Source organism: Carettochelys insculpta, chromosome 4, assembly GCF_033958435.1.
Source record: "Carettochelys insculpta isolate YL-2023 chromosome 4, ASM3395843v1, whole genome shotgun sequence".
Classification (NCBI taxonomy): domain Eukaryota; kingdom Metazoa; phylum Chordata; order Testudines; family Carettochelyidae; genus Carettochelys; species Carettochelys insculpta.
In genome coordinates, this window is record NC_134140.1 from 60706609 (window position 1) to 60725524 (window position 18916).

The following is an 18916-nucleotide window of genomic DNA, read 5'->3' on the forward strand; positions in this document are numbered from 1 at the left end:
TCCAGTAATTTTTTCACTTTAATTTCTCTTCTTATCTCTACAAGTTATTCCTAATATTCCTGTCAGATGTTGGTGATTAAATGCATCCAGCTTTTGTGTATCTTTCTTGATAAGTTGCCATGTCCCATTGCTGTCCATTGTGACAGTGCTAATAGTTTTATACACATTCAGCTTTGTTTTGAGGGTAAGGTGGATAACAATCAACGATATTTTAAAAAAATGCATTTTTATTTAAAAAAATCAGGCTTTTATTAAAAAACTACGTTAAACCTTATCACAAACATGCTACGCTTGAGTTTCTTAAAAAAAAGAACTGCTCGCTCTAGTATGGCCAGCTTAACAACTAGCTCTTGCTTCTTAAGACAGACATAAGCTGTATAGGATTGGTTTGTTCTGTGTTTTTGTGGTGGTGGATCTGGGCAAAGCACAGCAGAGCTATTTATGCCACTTCCTAAAGACAGAGGAAAGGACAGAGGCGGCATAGAAAGGAACAGCTGAGTGGACTGAAAAGCAAAAAGGAGGACATTATTGAGCACACAGCCAGCTTCCGATATTCCCCTACATTTTTGTACAGAAAAACTGGCATGGCTTCTGGGTGTAAAGAAAGACCCTGCTTGGAAACATTTTGAAGAAATTCATTCTCTGGGTAAAAAAGGAAAACATGTCCAGTGTAAACAATGCAAGATAATGATGGCGCCTCACTACAAGAAGGAAACATCATAAGGAAAACTGCCTATTGGGAAAAAATTATCTGGATGTGCCTCAGAACAGTGTGGATCAACTTTGCAATGGCTCATTCCTCAAGCTTCTCTGCATGCTTTTTAGTATAAGTGATTTAACAAGTAAATTCCCACATTTGCTATGTTTGATGTTGCTAGGAAAAAAAAAAAGTTTATCTTAGTTAATCCTTATGGGTTGCTCAATTAGTTAACTAAGTTTAGAATCTATCACCTAAGTATGCAGCAGAGAAAGCTGCAGTAAGAGAAATCGAAAGCTGCCAGGTGAGTTTCATTTTCTTATTTTATATTACATAACACATGGCTCCTACTTTGGAACATCATGACCACAGATCATAAAAGTGATGCCTTAAGTCTATGCTGTTCTACTTCAGTACAACTCAGCTTTTCCTAAAGGAACTCCAACCTAAGCTTGCTTTCAATGGGGCTTACTCCAAAACTGAGTGCATTCTAAGCATGGTCAGTCTTAGCTTTTTTAGTAACTTGGAATCAGATCTGTGCCAAAACGACAGTGGGAGTGGGCAAGGTGGGAGCTAGATGCAGAAGTTTTAAGAACACTAACATTTAGAGTTCTGAAGACTGGGTCTGTTAGCATTAGCAACATTTGCAAATTAAACAAAAAAAGTTGAAGGGCAGCCATCAGCCAACAATTCTGCAAACAGCTGCATCTACAAATATGAAAGATTTAATTTAATAAAATATAAGTTCTACGGTATTTCTGTATGCGTGCATCTACACTAGCTGGCTAATGCGAAATAGCCGGCACAATGTTGAAATAGCACGCTATTTCGATGTTAAAATCGCTATTCCTATCTGAAAATGGAAATAGCGCCCTACTTTGATGTTCAACAGCGAAGTAGGGCATGTGTAGACGATCCGGGTCCTGCTACTTTGAAATTGCGGGGTCCTCCATGGCGGCCATCAGCTGAGGGGTTGAGACGCTCTGTCCAGCCCCTTTGGGGCTCTACGGTCCCCTCATGCAGCAGCCTTTAAAGCACCACGGACCCGGATTTCCTGTGGCAGGAAGCTGAGAGCGTGCAGGCAGCAGCACATGCACGTGCTAGCCCTCCACACCCTCTACAGACCCTGACCCCTCTAACCAGTGCCATGGCATCGAGCCAGCCCACAGGGCTCCCCAAACGGGGGTGCCAAAAAGAGGCGGGGTCCCTCCCGGCTGGAGGCTGAGCTCCGAGACCTGCTGGGGCTTTGGGGTGAGAAGGAGGTGCTCCATGTGATGGGGAGCAAGCGGTGGAACGCGGAACTGTTCATCCAACTGGCCAAGGCCTGGCGGCCAGGGGTCACCCTGCCTGAACTCCAGATCATGTCCAGAGCAAGGTGAAGGAGTTGCGGCAGGGTTATGCCCAGGCCCGGGACTCGGCCAGCCAGTCTGGGGCCATCCCTGCTGCTTACCTCTATTACAGGGAGCTCAGGGCCATCCTAGGCCCCTGGGACACCTCCTCCTCACTGGCTACCCTTGACACCATGGCTGATGAGCCCCAGCAGGCCTCAGAGCCGGAGTCCGGCCCGGAGACCAGGCCCACACCCCAGGGCCTCCCAAGGTGTCTCCCCCTTGGGACAGCAGAGAAGGGGTCCAGCAGCAAGGAGTGGGAGACTCCTCAAAACCTCCCCTCCAGGAGCACCAGCCAGGCGTTCATCCACTGGGGTTCCCCCGACCATGGCAATGGACAGTCAGGTTCATACCCCAAAGGGCACACACCCACGGGCCACACGGCGGGGGCAGCAGACACGACTGGGAGCCCCACACACCCCCAGTGGACCCCGACCCACAACTGCCCAGCCACAGCACAGTCCCAAGACGGCAGCATGACCATCAGCGACTGTCACGCCCACACCCATGGACAGCACTGTGCCCTAACCAGGGGCACCATGCAATGGGGGACAACCAACATGGACATCACATCCACCGACGGGGACGGAGACCCAGCACCCAAAAGCGGGCAGGGTGAATGGGCCACGGGCCAGGGCACAGTACTAACAGCCTTCCCCTCCCTTCCTCCCTCCCTCCCTGCAGCTGCACCATCCGAGGCCCCACGCAGCCAGACACCCTCGATGGTCCCTGAGAGCCCACCAGAGGTCAGCCACTGCCCGGGGACACCCCCAAGGCCAGCAGGATGGTCACGCCACCGCTGGACCCAGGGGAGGGCCCCTGTGGCCCCCCCAGCTCCTCACGGCTCTCTGGCTGCAGATGGAGGTGGCCAAGGAGAGATTCTGGTTCGACTGGGAGGAGTCCACCTGGCGCTGGGCGGCGTGGCAGGAATTCCTGGGCGTATTCCGGGACATACCCGGGTCGATCTGGGAGGCTGTCGCCCAGCACCTTCCCCCCGCTGCCTCCCTCCCTGTCTCTCCACACGATGCCCTCCCGCCGCCCCACCTGCCTTGCCCCCTGGTGCCCCACCTACTGCGCTGCCTGCAGTGCCACTTGCCATGCTGCCTGCCAGCCACCCAGTACTGGAGCCCACTGGGGCTGAAGACCGGCCGTGGAGGTATCCTGGCCATACCTACCAGTCCTTCCACCCCCATCTGGCCACGCTGGGGTCACGCCCTGTACCTGCTGGGGGGGGGGGGGGGGATCCTCCTTTGCATATTGGTTGCAGTTTTGGTTGTGCACATAACAGTTACCGGTTTTCAATAATTCAGTTTTATTTTCCAAAGAACCTGAGATGTGCGCTTGTTGGGGGGATGGTGTGCAGGTGGTGGAGGCGGTGTGCAGGCGTTGTGTGGGGGGCCCTTCAGGGAAGGCTAGGGAAGTGTTCAGGGGGCCTCCCTGGTCAAAACTGGCCCGCAGGACCTTGCAGACCTGTACCCCCTCGCAGTGGGCCTGGCGACTGGGTGCAGCGGCTGGCCTTTTCCACTCCAAACTGGTGTCCCACGGAGCGGTAGCGGTAGCTGTCTGGAGTTGCCAGCTTCCAGACGGCTATTGCGACCCTCTTCTCAACAGAGAGGGCGCGCTGCATCCATGTGTCCTGGTGCCTCAGTGCGGGGGTGAGCCACTGGCAGAGCTCCAGGCAGGTCTGCCAGTGCATGTGGAAGTTCTGCAGCCACTGATCATCGTCCCACTCCCCCATGTCCAGCTGCTCCCACCACTCGGAGCTGGTGGGGTAGCTCCAGAGGTGGCGGTGCACCCAGCGGGGGAGGAAGAGGGGAGCCCGGTGGTCAGGGGTGTCCCCGCCTGCCCCATGGGAGGGCTCCTCTGCCTGGAGCTGCTGGGTGGCCTCCTGTGCAGCACCTAGCAGGGCACTTGCTCCCTGGGTGACTACCTGGAGTGTTTCCAGCTGCTGCTGGGAGTCTGTAGCTGCTGTGCGTCGGTCTGCAAGAGTGTGGCTAGTGCTCTGCAGACTGCGTGGGCTTTCCTTGGACGTTGAACGTCAACGCACCAGCCCTAGAGGACACATAGACAATACGCGTCGAGGTAGCCGATTTCAATGTTCTTACCTTGAAATAGGCTACTGTGACGTAGTGTGCTAGTGTAGACTTAACCGTTGTGATTCAGTTCTTATCATTCCAAATGTACTGCTGCTGCATCTGCAGCTTGAAACGGGTAATGAGTATTATGTACTATTTCATACATGAATAAAAATCAAGTTTTCTAAAAAAAAATTAAACAAATAATATTATACCCTCTTAGAGGCTGTAAAATGCTGTACTGAGCTGTAAATTAACAAGTTTTAGTGATCAGATTAGCACCACCGTTTGACTAAATATGTGCAGAAATATCAGTGGACAACTTGCTTTAAAACAATGATTTTTGGTGATTTAAATCAATTATTATTTAAATTGCCTTGATTCCAATCAATCCACCTTCTTGAGAGAGTTGTTTTTGAATTGCCAATCTTCCAAAAGCAATGCTGGCCTTGCTAACTCTTATTTCCTCAGAACTGGTACCATCTTGGCTAGTGGTGCCTCCAAGATAAGTAAAATAGACCACTTTCTCCAGTTTCTATTCTTCAATTTTGATTTCAGTCTCTGAAGTCCATGTTAATGCAACTTCGTGTTTCTTCATATTGAATTTCAGACCTACCTTTTCCATTTTTTCTGCTATTTGTGTAGTACCCAGAGGCACTATGACCTCTTACTAGGGTGAGTGAAGTCTCTGCTCTACAGCCTTGGCTGAGAGCCTGCTGGCCTTTAGCTCATGTGGTAGAGCACAGGGCTTTAGCCTCTGTGATTGCAAGTTCAGTCCCTAGTGCTGGCAACTTGGGTCTGTCAGCATTACACTTGGTTTGTTCAATTTTGTAGTTTATTGGTATCTTCATTGATAAAAGCAATGCTACCAACAACATATAAACCAAATACAATTAAGGCCGTATTATCCCGCACCTGGATAATAGCACACTCAGTTAACCCACATTTGCTGGGGTCAGTGACCCCAGCTAGCAGCACCAATTTGAACAACAGGTGCATCTGATTATCCAGAAATCCCCATTCCCCATGAATGCTAGATAATAAAGCTTGTATTGTAGCCTTGAATTGTTTCATTCTATACCATGTGTATCACTGTCACATTGGTCATGAAATCAATCAGCTATGTTTCAAATACATTAATTAGGTCTGTCAAGCAATCATAGTTAACTCATGATAACTAAAAAATAATCAAAATTCATCATTGTTTTAATGACACATAGTAGAATACTAATTGATATTTATTCATTTCTGAATGGGTTATTTCTACATTTTCAAATATATTTATTTCAATTACAACACAGACCACAAAATGTACAATGCTCACTTTCTCACTTTTTAAAATTACAAATATTTGTACTGTGAAAATTATAAAACAAAAAGAAACACTATTTGCAATTCACCTCATAGAAGTACTGTAGTGCAATTTATTTATTAAAGAGCACTTCAGAAATAAGAGGTTTTTGTTTGTTTGTTACATAACTGCACTCCAAAACAACATAAAACTTTAGTGCCTACAAGTTTACTCAGTCCTGCTTCTTATTCACCCAATTGCCAAGACAAACAAGCTTGTTTACATTTGCAAGAGATGATGATACCAGCTTCTTATTTATAGTGAGAACAGGTGTTCACATGACACTTTTGTAGCTGGCACAGCAAGGTATTTACATGCCAGATATGCTAAACATTTGTATAGCCTTTTCTGCTTTGACAGACATTCAGCCGTTATTTTTTGTACATAATTTTATAATTGTAGATTCGACTTTCATGATAAAGAGAAGACAACAGAGTATTTGTATTAGATTAATTCAAAATCTTTTAAAAAACAGATTCCATTCTATTAGTTTAAGAGTGTGACTGAGATTAATTTTTTAATAATACAAATAATACTTTGCATAGAATTCCATTAGAACGAAACAAGCTAAAATGCAGATACCACACATTCACAAATGAAATAAACAATTCATTTAGAATAGCAAAAGAAACTGTGTGGTTAGCATCACGAAGGACAATGCAAAAATTCATAGTGTGATTGAGTTATTCAACATTATGATTATTGTCTCTTCTGCACATTCTGATTAGTTTCTTTCTTTTTGCAGGGACCATTTGCACTACGCTGATCACTATACTAATGTTCTCCATAAAGAGCCTGGTATCAAACTCTCTCTAAGGGTGGGCACCTATGGTCTGTGGCTTGCTATGATCTGGCCTGTGCTCCTTGGGGCTTGGTCCCACCCCCAAGAAGAGGGAGCTGGTGCTAGTGTTCCAGCCATGCTGGAGGCGCCATAGCTAGAGCACCGGAGCCACTGCGGGGGGGTTGGAGGGGGTGGGAGACCCAAGCCTTGCAGGCCCGATCAAGGCAAGCTGAAGCTGGATCGAATCCCGCAGGTTTTGCCTAGCAGAGAGGGAGTGAGAGGGAGCTGGAAGAGCTCCCTGTAGGCACTGCCCCTCCCCCCATCATTCCCATTGCCTGGAAATTGTTGGGGGGGGCACAGTTCCTGCAGGGGCCACTTCTCTGCAGCATGCAGAACAGCACAGACACACCTGTGCCCCTCCAGCAGCTGTTCCAGGTAGACACCCCCCCATCCCCTACCCCTTACTGCCCAGATCCCATAACCCCACCCCATCCTGCTTCTGCATCCCTCATCATGCCCAGACCCCGCAGCCTCAGCTCATTCCCACACCCCTGCCTCCTGCTCAGACCCACTATCCCCCCGACACCCCACCCCAGCCCATTCCTGCACCCTCCCTCCTGCCCAGAATCTGCATCCGGTTCCTGTACACCCGCTTCCTTCGAGAGCCCACACTCTCACCCCCAACCCTTTCTGCACTCACATTTGGCTCCATGAGATTGAGTTTTATTGAACAGAGTGGAGTTTAGCAAGATGCCTACCTGCCAGGAACCACGTCTCTGCCACATTGCTGCGTCCCCTTTCCCATACCCTTTGCTGCCTTTTTAAAAGTAAGATTACAAAAGTCTTTGCAGTAGTAACCGTCTTTCTGTATATCTATGACACACCCAACCAATATGGACAACACTATAATACAAATAATATTTGTTGTTCATGCTTACAGTCTGAGAAAGCTGTGATTAGCAATGGTGCAGCTGCTGTGTTGTCAGTTCTGGGGCAAATCATACTGAAAGGCACATCTGTGGGGAATCACACTTACAGCCAGTGTACGACTAGAACAGATAAACCAGAGAGCCAATCATCTCCACCACTGATGGCTGAACAGAGACACTGAGGAGAACAGATGTGGGTGGAAGCTGGTAGTTTCTACATCCTCATACTCGTGAATGACAGAGACACAAACCCCATTTTCCCAGAGGACAGACAAGAGTAGACGATCCTCCTGCCATGCCCACAAAAGTAAACAGAGCTTCCTTCAACACAAATCCCCAGTATAAACCATAACTAATATTTCTCAAAAACCTGGAGAATAGATTGCTTCTGGAATTGCATAAAAATTCTGAGGGACTCAGGAGTTTTTGATCCTTGTTGCTTTATAGGGGCAGACTTGTCTAAGGAAAAGGGATTGGGGTTTTGGTTTAGTAATTCAGCAACAGGATTTTGTCATTCTTGTGAAAACAGCAATAGTCTTTGGGAAAAGAAGAAAGGAAAGGATGATGGACACCAAGTTTCAGCCCAGTAGAAACGAAAATCACTTAATCAGAATCTGAATTTATAATGCAAACACTCTCCAACTGTTAACCACATTAGTGCCGTGAGTGCCCATATACTTTTCTTTACTTTCCCTAACTAAGAGCTCAGTACAGTAATGAACTTCTGTCTTGATCAGGCTCAGAAGTTTATTCTGGCCCTTCTTCTTGTAGCATTCTTATTCAAGTGAGTACACCCTGGGACACAAAAGTCTTAGAGAACTTCACTCTCCAATCAAGGATGATTCTGACTCTTGTGGATCATACACTAATGAGGAACTTGCCTATAGTAATTTAAGGCTCTTAATTACTAATGGAGGTCACATGTCTTTCATTAAAAGAAAACTGCCAATTTAATTACACTCACTTCTGAACATTTTTACCTACTACTGTTTCAAATAACATCTAAGATTCCTACAAATGACAGATTATTTTTCTCTATTTTTTGCCAGTTTTCTTTTTCACTTTCTCCACTGTACAGTGAGTTATTCCATTTCTGCTGTTTTTCGTGTGACTTTTTCAAACATAATACAACAAAAAATTAAAAACAAAATAAGAAAATGTAATGATAAAGCCATAAAATTGACCAGCATTAATATAAGTGCTGTTACTACTTTTAACGCCTTTTAAAAAACTTACTTGATTTAAATTCATTATTATTTATTACGTTATGCTTAGAGGCCCCAACCTACGACTGGGGATCCCGCTACACTTATAAACACAGATAACAAAAAGGTGGTCCATACTCCAAACACTAAGCAAGATGACAGAATAAATGAGTACTAGGTCATTGAGAATACTAAATCATTTCACCAAACAGCCATCAGATGGTCAACATGTTTTAGTTACTACCGACTTAGCTGTAGCTGAGCCAGTAATCTACATTTGCAAGGCTCCATAATCCAGTGAGCCAAACTGTCTAATGTACCACTGCAGCGAGATTTCTTCATTACTTAATGGCTTGAGAACACTGTACTCAGTTAAGTTTTCGTAGGGGAAACAGTTTAAACACACATTTCTAGCTCATCTATACACATCTGTGCTAAAGTGACTGCTTCTTTTTGGTTTCATGAATTTGAATAAAGCTCGCCTACTAGTGAACTGATCCCCATAGTATCTTGTGTCTATAAAATTGTGGCTTGTTTTTTCTTAGGGGTTGTTTAATGTTAGACTTTTGATATGAGAAACATAGTCCCATATTTGTAATGCTGTTGAGCTGCACATGTAAACTGACACTCCCTTGTACAGTTTCATCTTTACACTTCAGGATAAGACAAATAGCCTGTATAACAGCTATGTATGCTATCTGGTATAATTTAGTGACAAAGGTAGAAAAATGCCAAGGATGACGGAACAGAGTTCCGACAAATTATTGTCCTTGCCATCTCTATTCATGGATATGACCATGAGAAAAACTCACTTTCACACTAAAAGAAAGTTTAATGTAAGATTGCACAAGATACTTCATTAGTTTAAAATGTTAACTATAGCTCTAAGGGCTTGCTACCAGAAATATAGCAGACGCATAATATATAAATGAATTTTTAAACCGGTAAAGAGACTACAAAATGGCTTTTCCCTTCAACAGCGTCTCATAATGAGAGCTTCTGATTTTGATGTTCAGCTGACAAACACTAACAAGACACAATTTTTTTCAAAAAATTAAAAACAGAAATACTTGCGTCCAACAAACACTGAACAACGGGTGTAAATAGCTGCTTGTATGTGAGGGCTTGTCTACACAAAGCAGTAATGCAGGTTATTGAGATGTGATTTCGAAAGTCACTAATCTGGACATGAATTGGTCTGTATGGACCCTGATGGTGTGCACTAAAAGTTCTCTAGTGTACTTTAACATAGTGTTGTTTGAACCAGCCTGACATAAAAGCACACTAGGGAACATTACGAAGAGATTACTCATCGCTAGTTAGAATAGTGCATAGTGTAATGTATATAGGGTACTTGTGTGTGTATATATACTCACACTATACAGTACATACATAACATGGAATATACATAGTATATAGTGTACATACTCCTTACAATATAATAAAATGGAAAACCTTGAAAATCCCCAGTTGTGGGGGGGAATATATATTAAACAAATATTAATGAAATAACTCAACTCTGAAAAAGAGAACACCTATTTATAATATACTTAATCTAAAAGAGCTTAAATTATTTAAGACTTGTTTTAATTCAGGTTTTATATGGCTCTATTATGTAATCATTGTTTTGGTATTCTTTTTTATGTAATCACAGTGTTCCACCATTTATCTACAGTAAGAATTTCCATCCCATTCTAAGGCGTGCTTCTCAATTTGCCCCATCCAAGTAGGTTTTTATAATAGGTCATAAAGGATACCCAGCAGGAGGTATTCTGGGAAAACAGGTAGTTACACCTAACAAAAAAGGCTTCCGTGGGGAATAAATGGGGTGATTTTAATCAAGGCAGAATGAAAAAAAAGTAAACCTCAGCTGGTGGCTATGCACAACACTAAAATTTACAACAAATGTAAAAAGCAGAAATCAATCAATCAAATTTCTCACTGGAACAACCTGTGGTTTTTTTTTTTGGTTTTTTTTTTCCCCACAACAAAGCACAGTATCATTAGAGCTCAATGGACAGCAAATACTAAACCAAGGCAGGCATATCAGCTAATTAAAGTCTGCTTTTCATCTCTACACACCGAAAGACTTCTTGCTTAGAAGTGTATATAGACATTCATTTTATCTGACCAAGAAAAACTTAGCTTAATTTATGTTGCCTAACTACAAAGAATGTTGCTTTTTATGCATTGAAAAAGAGAAGGGGGGTGGGGGAGAATAAATCAAAGAAAACCTATGCCCCCTAGATAAATTACCCTTGTTTAAAAGGGCAGGACTAATTCATTACATTTATAGTAGCTTCCATTAAGCTACGGTGTAATATTAAACCACTTTAAGCCGTTGGCAGGATGACACAGGTAAACTAAGAACACTGTGACTAGCCCCTTCAAAAAGGGCCTGACAGACACAGACTGAAACTTTAATTCTATCATGCGGTAAGAAAATGCTGAACAAATGAACTCTCTCAAGTAGCCATTATAACTTGGTTCCTCATTACAGATCTAATTACAAGCTATCTGTATAATGTACACCTGACAATATCATGTAAAACGCTTAGCTTTAAAGGTCAGACCGTCTATGAGAACAATTCTACTATTTATAGCAAAGGGTGAACTTTTCTTATTTGGATGCTTAAGCAGCTAACCCTTTAGTTTAATGTAATTAGGGAAGGGATATTCAATTTACAGTATCCACAAGTAATGATAATTACACTGTTTCAAAAAAGCTGTTGGTAAGCATATGAAACCTTTGTAATTACATCCTGTTTCCAAAATGACTTTAGCATGGTGAACTTGAAGCATTCCAGCAAATGAAGGCCAATGCACATAAAATGAAAACTACAGTGGTTTAGAAGCAACACTGTTTAACATAATGAGCAGCACTACCAGAGGGAGATCACAAAATGCATTCTATAACTCACCCCGACAGCCCATGCCATCTCCTTGCCTCTCACAATTATCCATTAAAAAAAGCATAAGGCAGCAGCTTCTTCATCTTTCTCCAAATTCAATAATATGGTTCAGTTTTCCTTTCAAAAAGATGCTGCAAGAATCAGCCTCTTTAACTCTTTATGGCTACTCCCCAGCTCTGGCGGCTGCTGCTTCTTCTACAGTCAAAAGAATACAAGAGCACTATGCATATGAAAACATTTTCTCTCTGTGTGCTGCAGATTAGCTAGGTCAGCATTCCACCAAGACCAAGGTGAAAAATAAACAAATAATCATATTCACAGCAGCTGCAGTGATCAGTCTCTGGAAAATTATTCAGGCATTATGAGAGAGACGATATTAAACGCTGCCACTTGCAGCTTCACGGCTCTCTGACTATTCACATCAGAATGGGATGAGCACTTAAGGAGTATCATCAGAGAGCTTGCCCATCTGAGCAGCTTCCATTAAGTTTTTGTCTTAGAAAAGAATAGCTGGGATCTTGCTGCCTGATAGGCAAAAAGCTTGTCATAATTCATTAATAACACAGTTTTGCTCAGGTTTCCTTCAATGAATCAGGCGAGCGACCTATGAAAAAATGCTGAGTGCACAACAGCTTCTCCCGAGACTCTGCAATAAACTTGCTACTACTTGGCATCATTTGCCATCTGAGACCAGGATGGACAACCTTGTCCTACAAGGTCTGTCAGAGGCCCTACAGCGTCCCAGAAAAGATACACGCAAAAAAAAAGATAGCTATTCCTCAGCAGGATGTAACTCACTGGTTAGCAGCGAAAATTGAACAGTTTAGTGGTAGAGATAAATACACCACTCTGCTTTTGCGAAGTCTAGTGCAAAGCCAACAATTCACCTTGATGAATCATTTATGTCCAGGAGGGAAAAAAAATTAAAAAAGTAAGTAGAAAGCAATAACTACAATATTATTATGAAAATATAGGCTAATTGCAACTGCACAGCTCTTTTTAAATATATTACAGAGAAAAATTATGATTTCCCCATTAAAATAGTAGATAATCAAACCTTAACTGAGGACACATATTACACAATAAAATATTTTCAGCTTAATGTTGCCAAACTGAGGTCATTTGGATTGCATATCTGAAATAAAAGACAGGATGCAGCTCTATTTGTCTGAAGTCCATCAACTTATATGGTTCTAAGTGAGTGAGATGAAATCATTAAGTCCCCACATATGGTAATATATGTGAACTGAGAGTATGAGTGTGCAATAAAAAGAAATGAGAATCTGGATGTAATTATTATTTTATATATTTAATTGTTAAATATATTTTACATTAAATAATTATGATATAATTATAAATTTGTTCAAATTCATTTAAAATATGTTTAGCATGAGGCAGAAGAGAAAACAGTCCAAAAACGTATTATTTTTATATTGTATGTTTAGCAAAAAGAAGCAAATGCAATGAAGATGGCTACTTATTGATTTTTTTTTTTTAAATCAATCTCACTTAAATTCGTATTTTACAATACAGTATTCTCAGGTAACTAGTGATCATAATCTTTACCGCATTACTGGATTTTTTAAGCTACTTTATATTTCATATACCCATTTTTAACTGTGCACTTAATATGGTAATGTTTGTTGTGCAAGTTATATAGGCAGTATTAAAAGCAGCACTATTAGCATGTCTAAAGATCACTCAATGCTGGCAAAGCTTGACTGATTGAATTGAAATCGATGATAGTATTTAATGACTCCATGAGAAAAATAAATGACCCTCTCACCCTAAATGGATTAATGTCACTTATGAGCAACACAACATTGTGCAATGCTGACACAGAGCCACTCAAAGTGGTGTCACTTTTCACATGAGTGCCTTAAAACCTTACCAAAGGGAAATTGTATTTTTGATGTCATTTTTGAGAGGATTTTTACAATCCCATTTCATAAAGCACAAAGCATGATCTGAATTGTTACAAGTAGCTTTTGTCATTGGCACATGTACTGGGTCACTTGGTGAAAGCTTTCTAGCAAATGAAATCCTAAATATATACAAAAGATAACACTTTGGAATATTACTCAAGCAACTTGTGTTGACTCTTGTCTTCTTTCTTTGACTATGAATCTACTCTAGGGGGAGGGGTGCATGTGTCTATTTTTAATATTATTGACAGCAGATATTTCTAGAAAAGGGCCAAAGCTCAAAATGCACGTTCCAGCCAATTCCACGATATGAATCACATGCTATGCACAATGCAGCAATAAAGCGCTTCAGATCTTTTTTAAAAAAATGAAACGTTATCATACATACTGAGTATGCCACTAACTGAGTATTGTCCTCTCTGGGTCACTAAACACAGTACTAGTCCTTATGCACATGGGCTTTTTATTACCTCCAAAAGTTAATTTTTCTACTCCAAAATACAGCATTCCATTTCATGGCTACATTTCCTAAGGAGCTGAAGGAGAGAGTAGACTATTTCATACTGTCACCAGTTTGCTGCTAATGCATTACACGAAATATCATAAAAACTGTTATCACATCTACTGGTTGTGTTTATTGTGAAGAATTTGTGTTAGGAAATAAATATTTCAGATAATACATACAATATCTTTTGTTTACGATTAAGAAGGAATTCACATTTTGGATTATTTGGATTATATTGCAGAAACCAAACCTTACTGAGGGAACTAATGCACTGACTTCTTGAGCTGCTTGTTCTATTTCTGACTTTTTTTTTCCATTATGCTTTTATGTCCCATGTGAAGAAAAGTGAAGGAACAGAACAACAGTGATTTTTCCAGGTTTCAGGTGGTCTACTGATTCTCACCTAAATCAGCTGTAAGAATTCTGTGGTGGTAGAATAAGAAAGCAAAGAGAAAGATTTTGAATTGAGCATTACTTCGATGCTCCCCAAGGATATAATAGTTTCTACATAAATATAGCTCCATGATTGCAGTATAAAGTCAGTTATAGGCAATCTATAAATTATAGATTGTTTTGTTAAGTGAAAGAATTTTGTGACAATTTTGTGTATATCTCATTACAGTGATCAAAACTACACTCTGTATTATTTGTCACCTCACTCTACTTTATTTTTAACTAATCTCCGCCAACCCAACTTTTGTTTTTAGACACTGCAAATTCTTTATCTATAGCACTAACCAGCTTGAGTGTTATCAAAAGGGAATTTTTACTGAAGATCACTAATGGAGCATAATTAATACATGAAAAACCTTACACCAGCAATAAACCCTTATTCAGAGGTGTCACTATATTCATTTCCATACTAATATTAAGGCTTGTTTAAGTAGCAACATCCTGGAATATTAATGTAAATTTAAGATGTATTAATTAAACCTCATTAAATCCCTGCATAGATGTAGTTAAAAAAGCCTCAATTCAGTTTATTTTAAACTACATTGGAACACAATTAAAATAATCTTAGGCAAATTTAATTTTGAATGGGAGTGTCACACTGCAGTTTAATACAGTTTACCTTATTCACTCCAGATTCACACTTCTAATAAATTCTGATTTGCTGGCCTGGATGTCCCCCTGAAGTCAGGCACTCAGTCTATCCCAGAACTTTGCTAAAATGAATTTTGAAAAAAAAAAGATTAACAGTCATCTCCCAATGCACCTGCTGTGGTGAATATTCCATTAAACTCCACGCATATGGCTATAAACTTTGAATATACAGTCCATCGATATCTGCTAAACAGGTACCACACTGCGGTATTGTATAGCAGGCACTTAGATACCCATAGTGTGGTAACACGGTCAAAGGTGAGTACCATATCTGGAGCTTCCATCAGCACAGTAGCAGTTGAGTTGATGAACAGCACTAGGGCATTGGTCAAGCAGATAGAACTATGAAATTTATTTCCCACTTTGCTATATTTTTATGATTAATTTTAAATATAGATATTTCTTTGAAGAATACAAATATAACTTGGAAACTCACACAATTTAGGGAAGAAAAATCAAAAAAACATGATATATATACCAATTTACAAAACTAAAGCAAACATCTGCCAGGTAGAAACCCTGAATTCTCCAACAGTAATCCTGTCTGTAGCAGCAGTTTAATTAGAAACATTTTGGCACAGAGCCTAATCTACATGTTGACCTATTTCACCATAGATCTCCATTCAATCCATCTTTGTGATACAGAGAGATCAAAAGTAACCAAGGCACAAAGTAGTAGTACTCAGTTATTGGGGTGATATGGGAATACCCTGATCAGTAATAATCCCAAAAGTGAGGATAAAGACGACTGAGAATAAAGCAGGAGTCAAAACATAACAAGAAAAACTGTAGGTTACTAAAATGGCTTTCATACTGGCTATATAGAAAGACAGCATGTGACATTGAATAAGAGTTTCTTTATACAGAATTTTCTCAAGGTAAACCACATGCACACCAGCTAAGGTAGGACTGTGGTACGTGAAATACGAAGATCTTTTCCAAAAAAACCAGACACTCTAGTCTTCAACTACCCTGTTTATAGTACACACTATGCTGCACTTCTTCTGCCGTGAATGATCCTCTAGTAACCATAATTAATTGTCTCAGATTTGAAGCTGTCTCTCAATATCTTGCATTGTAAGAAATGCTGTTTTACAGCTGTACTAGCACCTACCAAAAAAGAAAATGCTGACTAGGTTTTCCTGATTTATAATAAAAGGTGAAAATAGGCTGTTACTAGCGCTGGCCAAAACTTGGTCACAGTTAGTTGAAAACTGACATTTTGAAATTCCACACATTCTATAAATTCTCAACAGTTTTCATTTTGGAAACACTCATACATGGTGTTTCCAAAATGAAACATATATCTTGGGGCCCTCAGCTGCTGACTAAAACAGACAACCCTCTTCGTTGCTTCACTGATTCCCACCACTGAGTAGCAGTGGGGAACACAAGTAGCAGCAGTGAAACAGACAATCATGTCAATTTCTGTTAGCCAGTTCCAGGGCTTCTAGGGTCCATGGCTCCTGGACAATCTTGCCATATGGACTGCCTTGGGCTGGAGATTCCAGGGTTTCCAGCCTCTTGGGACAGCTCCCTCTGGGTTGCCTGACTCTTGAGGCAGCATATGGGGTGTTGGGGGAGGGAGAAATGGAATTGTCAGTTAGCGAGGGAAGCTAGAAGCCCTAGGGTCCCCAGCCAGGGTCAGGCTGCATAGCAGAGCTGTCACAAAACCACACACTCTAGAAGTTGGTCCTACAATTTCCTAGCTCCTTGCTTCACAGCAAGGAGCCTGAAGCCCTTACAAGATCTTTTGCATCAGGGAGCTTTGAGATTAGCCTGTGCTGAAGTTCTCAGTATTTCAGGGCTCACTAACATTTAGCCAGGATCTGAGTTGCAGTTAACCCTCTGTGGCAAGGAGCCTGGAAGGCCTGGGGTCCCTGATGAGTGTCCAGGTTCCACATCTCTAGAACAGCCCAACATCTGTGACCTTAATGAAAGTCTCCATTGTGAAGCTGCCCGAGTCACAGACCCTGCAGGGTCTGGGTCCCCAGACCTGGGGCATACTCATGGCAGGGCTGTACCAGAGCAATAGGCCCTGGAATTGCAGGCTCCCCAGCAAACCAGCAAATGAGTTGGCAGGAAACCAGGCAGTGCAAAACCTGGCCATGGTTCAATTAGTTTGTGTCAGACCTATAATGATACTTCTAAACTCGATAGGCTGCATGAAGTATCACTTTACTGACAAAACCTTGATTTGCTGGAAAATTGCTACCCAAGGCTAACCCATGACTACTTTTGGGGATGTTAACCCATTATCCCAACAGGGGAATAACTGGAAAGACAGAATGCATCACAGTTTTAAATTAACTTTATTCCCATTGTTACTTTTGACAAATATTCTGTAAGGGAGAAGAATTATGCAGCACTGAAAAATATGCTTTTGAATAGTATTATATGAAATTACAGTCTTAAAATATTTTTACACAAAGAAATATTGATTTGTATGTATATATGTGGTAACATTTAGGAAAACAGATTGTTTCCCTTAAAGTCAGTATCATTTACCATCTTAAAGTTTTACCATGGGCTCTTTTACTTCATGAAAACTTGCTAGAAATTTATAAATATGTGAGCAGATTTTGTGAAATCATGTTAGCCTGTTACATGAGAAAAGAGAACCATCAATCATTTCTGCAGTATAGTGTCTACCTTCACAACTTAACTCAATGAAGATTGTTCTTACTTTCTATTAAGGTATGAATATTTTATGCCATCATGTAAATCAAGGGTCCATTCATATGTGCAAAGCCAACCATGTGTGAAGACTTTTTTTTAAGATGGGGGCCTTATTTAACTGCAAAGCTTCGAATACTGATAACTGTAGGATTTTTTTTTTAAATTTTCATAGTAACAAATAATCAGAGAGAGGGTATTTTAATCCCAAGATAACAAAATATATTTTTGAGCTTTCACAGAGAGAAAGTTCTGTTAAATACACATTGTTTTATGATATAGTCTTATTTGCAAGTCTTCCTATCATTTTCTATCTTCAGCAAGGTGGGCCACATCTCATAGAGGACCTCCTGTGGAGTGGTTCCTAGCACCCACCCAACAGCTCTGTATGCCTCTGGGGTAAAAAAAAAAAAAACAAAAAAAAAAAAACCTCAGAATGGAGGCTGAGGAATTACTGCCATGGCCTCACACTCTCCCAAGGATCTGGAGTTTCCCTCTTTTCCTAGTGTTCTTGGGAGGTAGACATGACTTGGGACACCTAATAACCAAGCTCCCGTGTGCCATCTGGGAAATGCACCCACACTGAGCACCCCTGCTTTATTAGAAAGCTGTCAAATTTTTCAAACTAGAGAACATCTGAATCGTGGAGGATCGTTTTAGTGTTATCTGGGACTTCTTCATGTATAATTCTGTACATTGTTAAGGATGCTGTGGAAGAGTGGCAAAACTCATGTGGAGCCTCATCACTTTTTTTAAAAAAATAGTAACATGGGGGACTAGAGTTATATTGTTTATTTAAGCTTCACAAGAATACAATATCATCTGTGTTTTTGCACAGATGGAATAAAGTTGTTCTCAGGTCCCAGTAGTAGTCTTTACGTGACATGAATGAATGAATGAATATGGATTTCTGATATGATATGTGGTATGAATGTGAATTTTTTAAAGGCACTCCTCTTGTCTAAAGGACAGTCTAGTATACACAAATGTTTCTGCTGTGACAAGAAATCAAGGAAACATTCTTAGAATTCTCGTTCTTCTTTTTAGCCATTATACAGTTATGGAGTTGGAAAAAAATTAGGGAAATCACTTTAAAATAAAGATACTCTCAGAATAAATGCACCCTTTTACAATATCCACGTGATTGTACACAGTGATTACATGAGCGGAACACCTAAGCGATTATACTGAATATTTAATTATCGAGAGGTACCCTTCAGTGTACTAACACAGATAAACGAAAGCGAAATCTGACGAGACAACTTCCAGTAAAGATATTTTGACAAGACATTCATTATTAAGAATAACATAATAGCTAGTTTGCTTCATAGTACAGGCAATATTGATACATATGCAAAATGATTATTT

At 41.1% G+C, this 18916-nt stretch overlaps 1 protein-coding gene across 11 annotated transcripts in view; it reads right to left on the reverse strand.

Annotated features, from left to right (window-relative positions):
* TENM3 (teneurin transmembrane protein 3) overlaps nt 1-18916 on the reverse strand; it is a 676880-nt gene that overhangs the window by 300665 nt on the left and 357299 nt on the right. The window contains exon 1 of one of the 11 annotated variants that reach the window (XM_074992973.1): nt 11348-11442. The exons of the other annotated variants lie outside the window; for them this stretch is intronic. Within the exon in view, the coding sequence (XP_074849074.1) occupies nt 11348-11402 (55 nt within the window). The 5' untranslated portion in view covers nt 11403-11442. Of the gene's footprint in view, nt 1-11347; nt 11443-18916 lie in introns of those variants that run through there. 11 annotated transcript variants of the gene reach the window in all.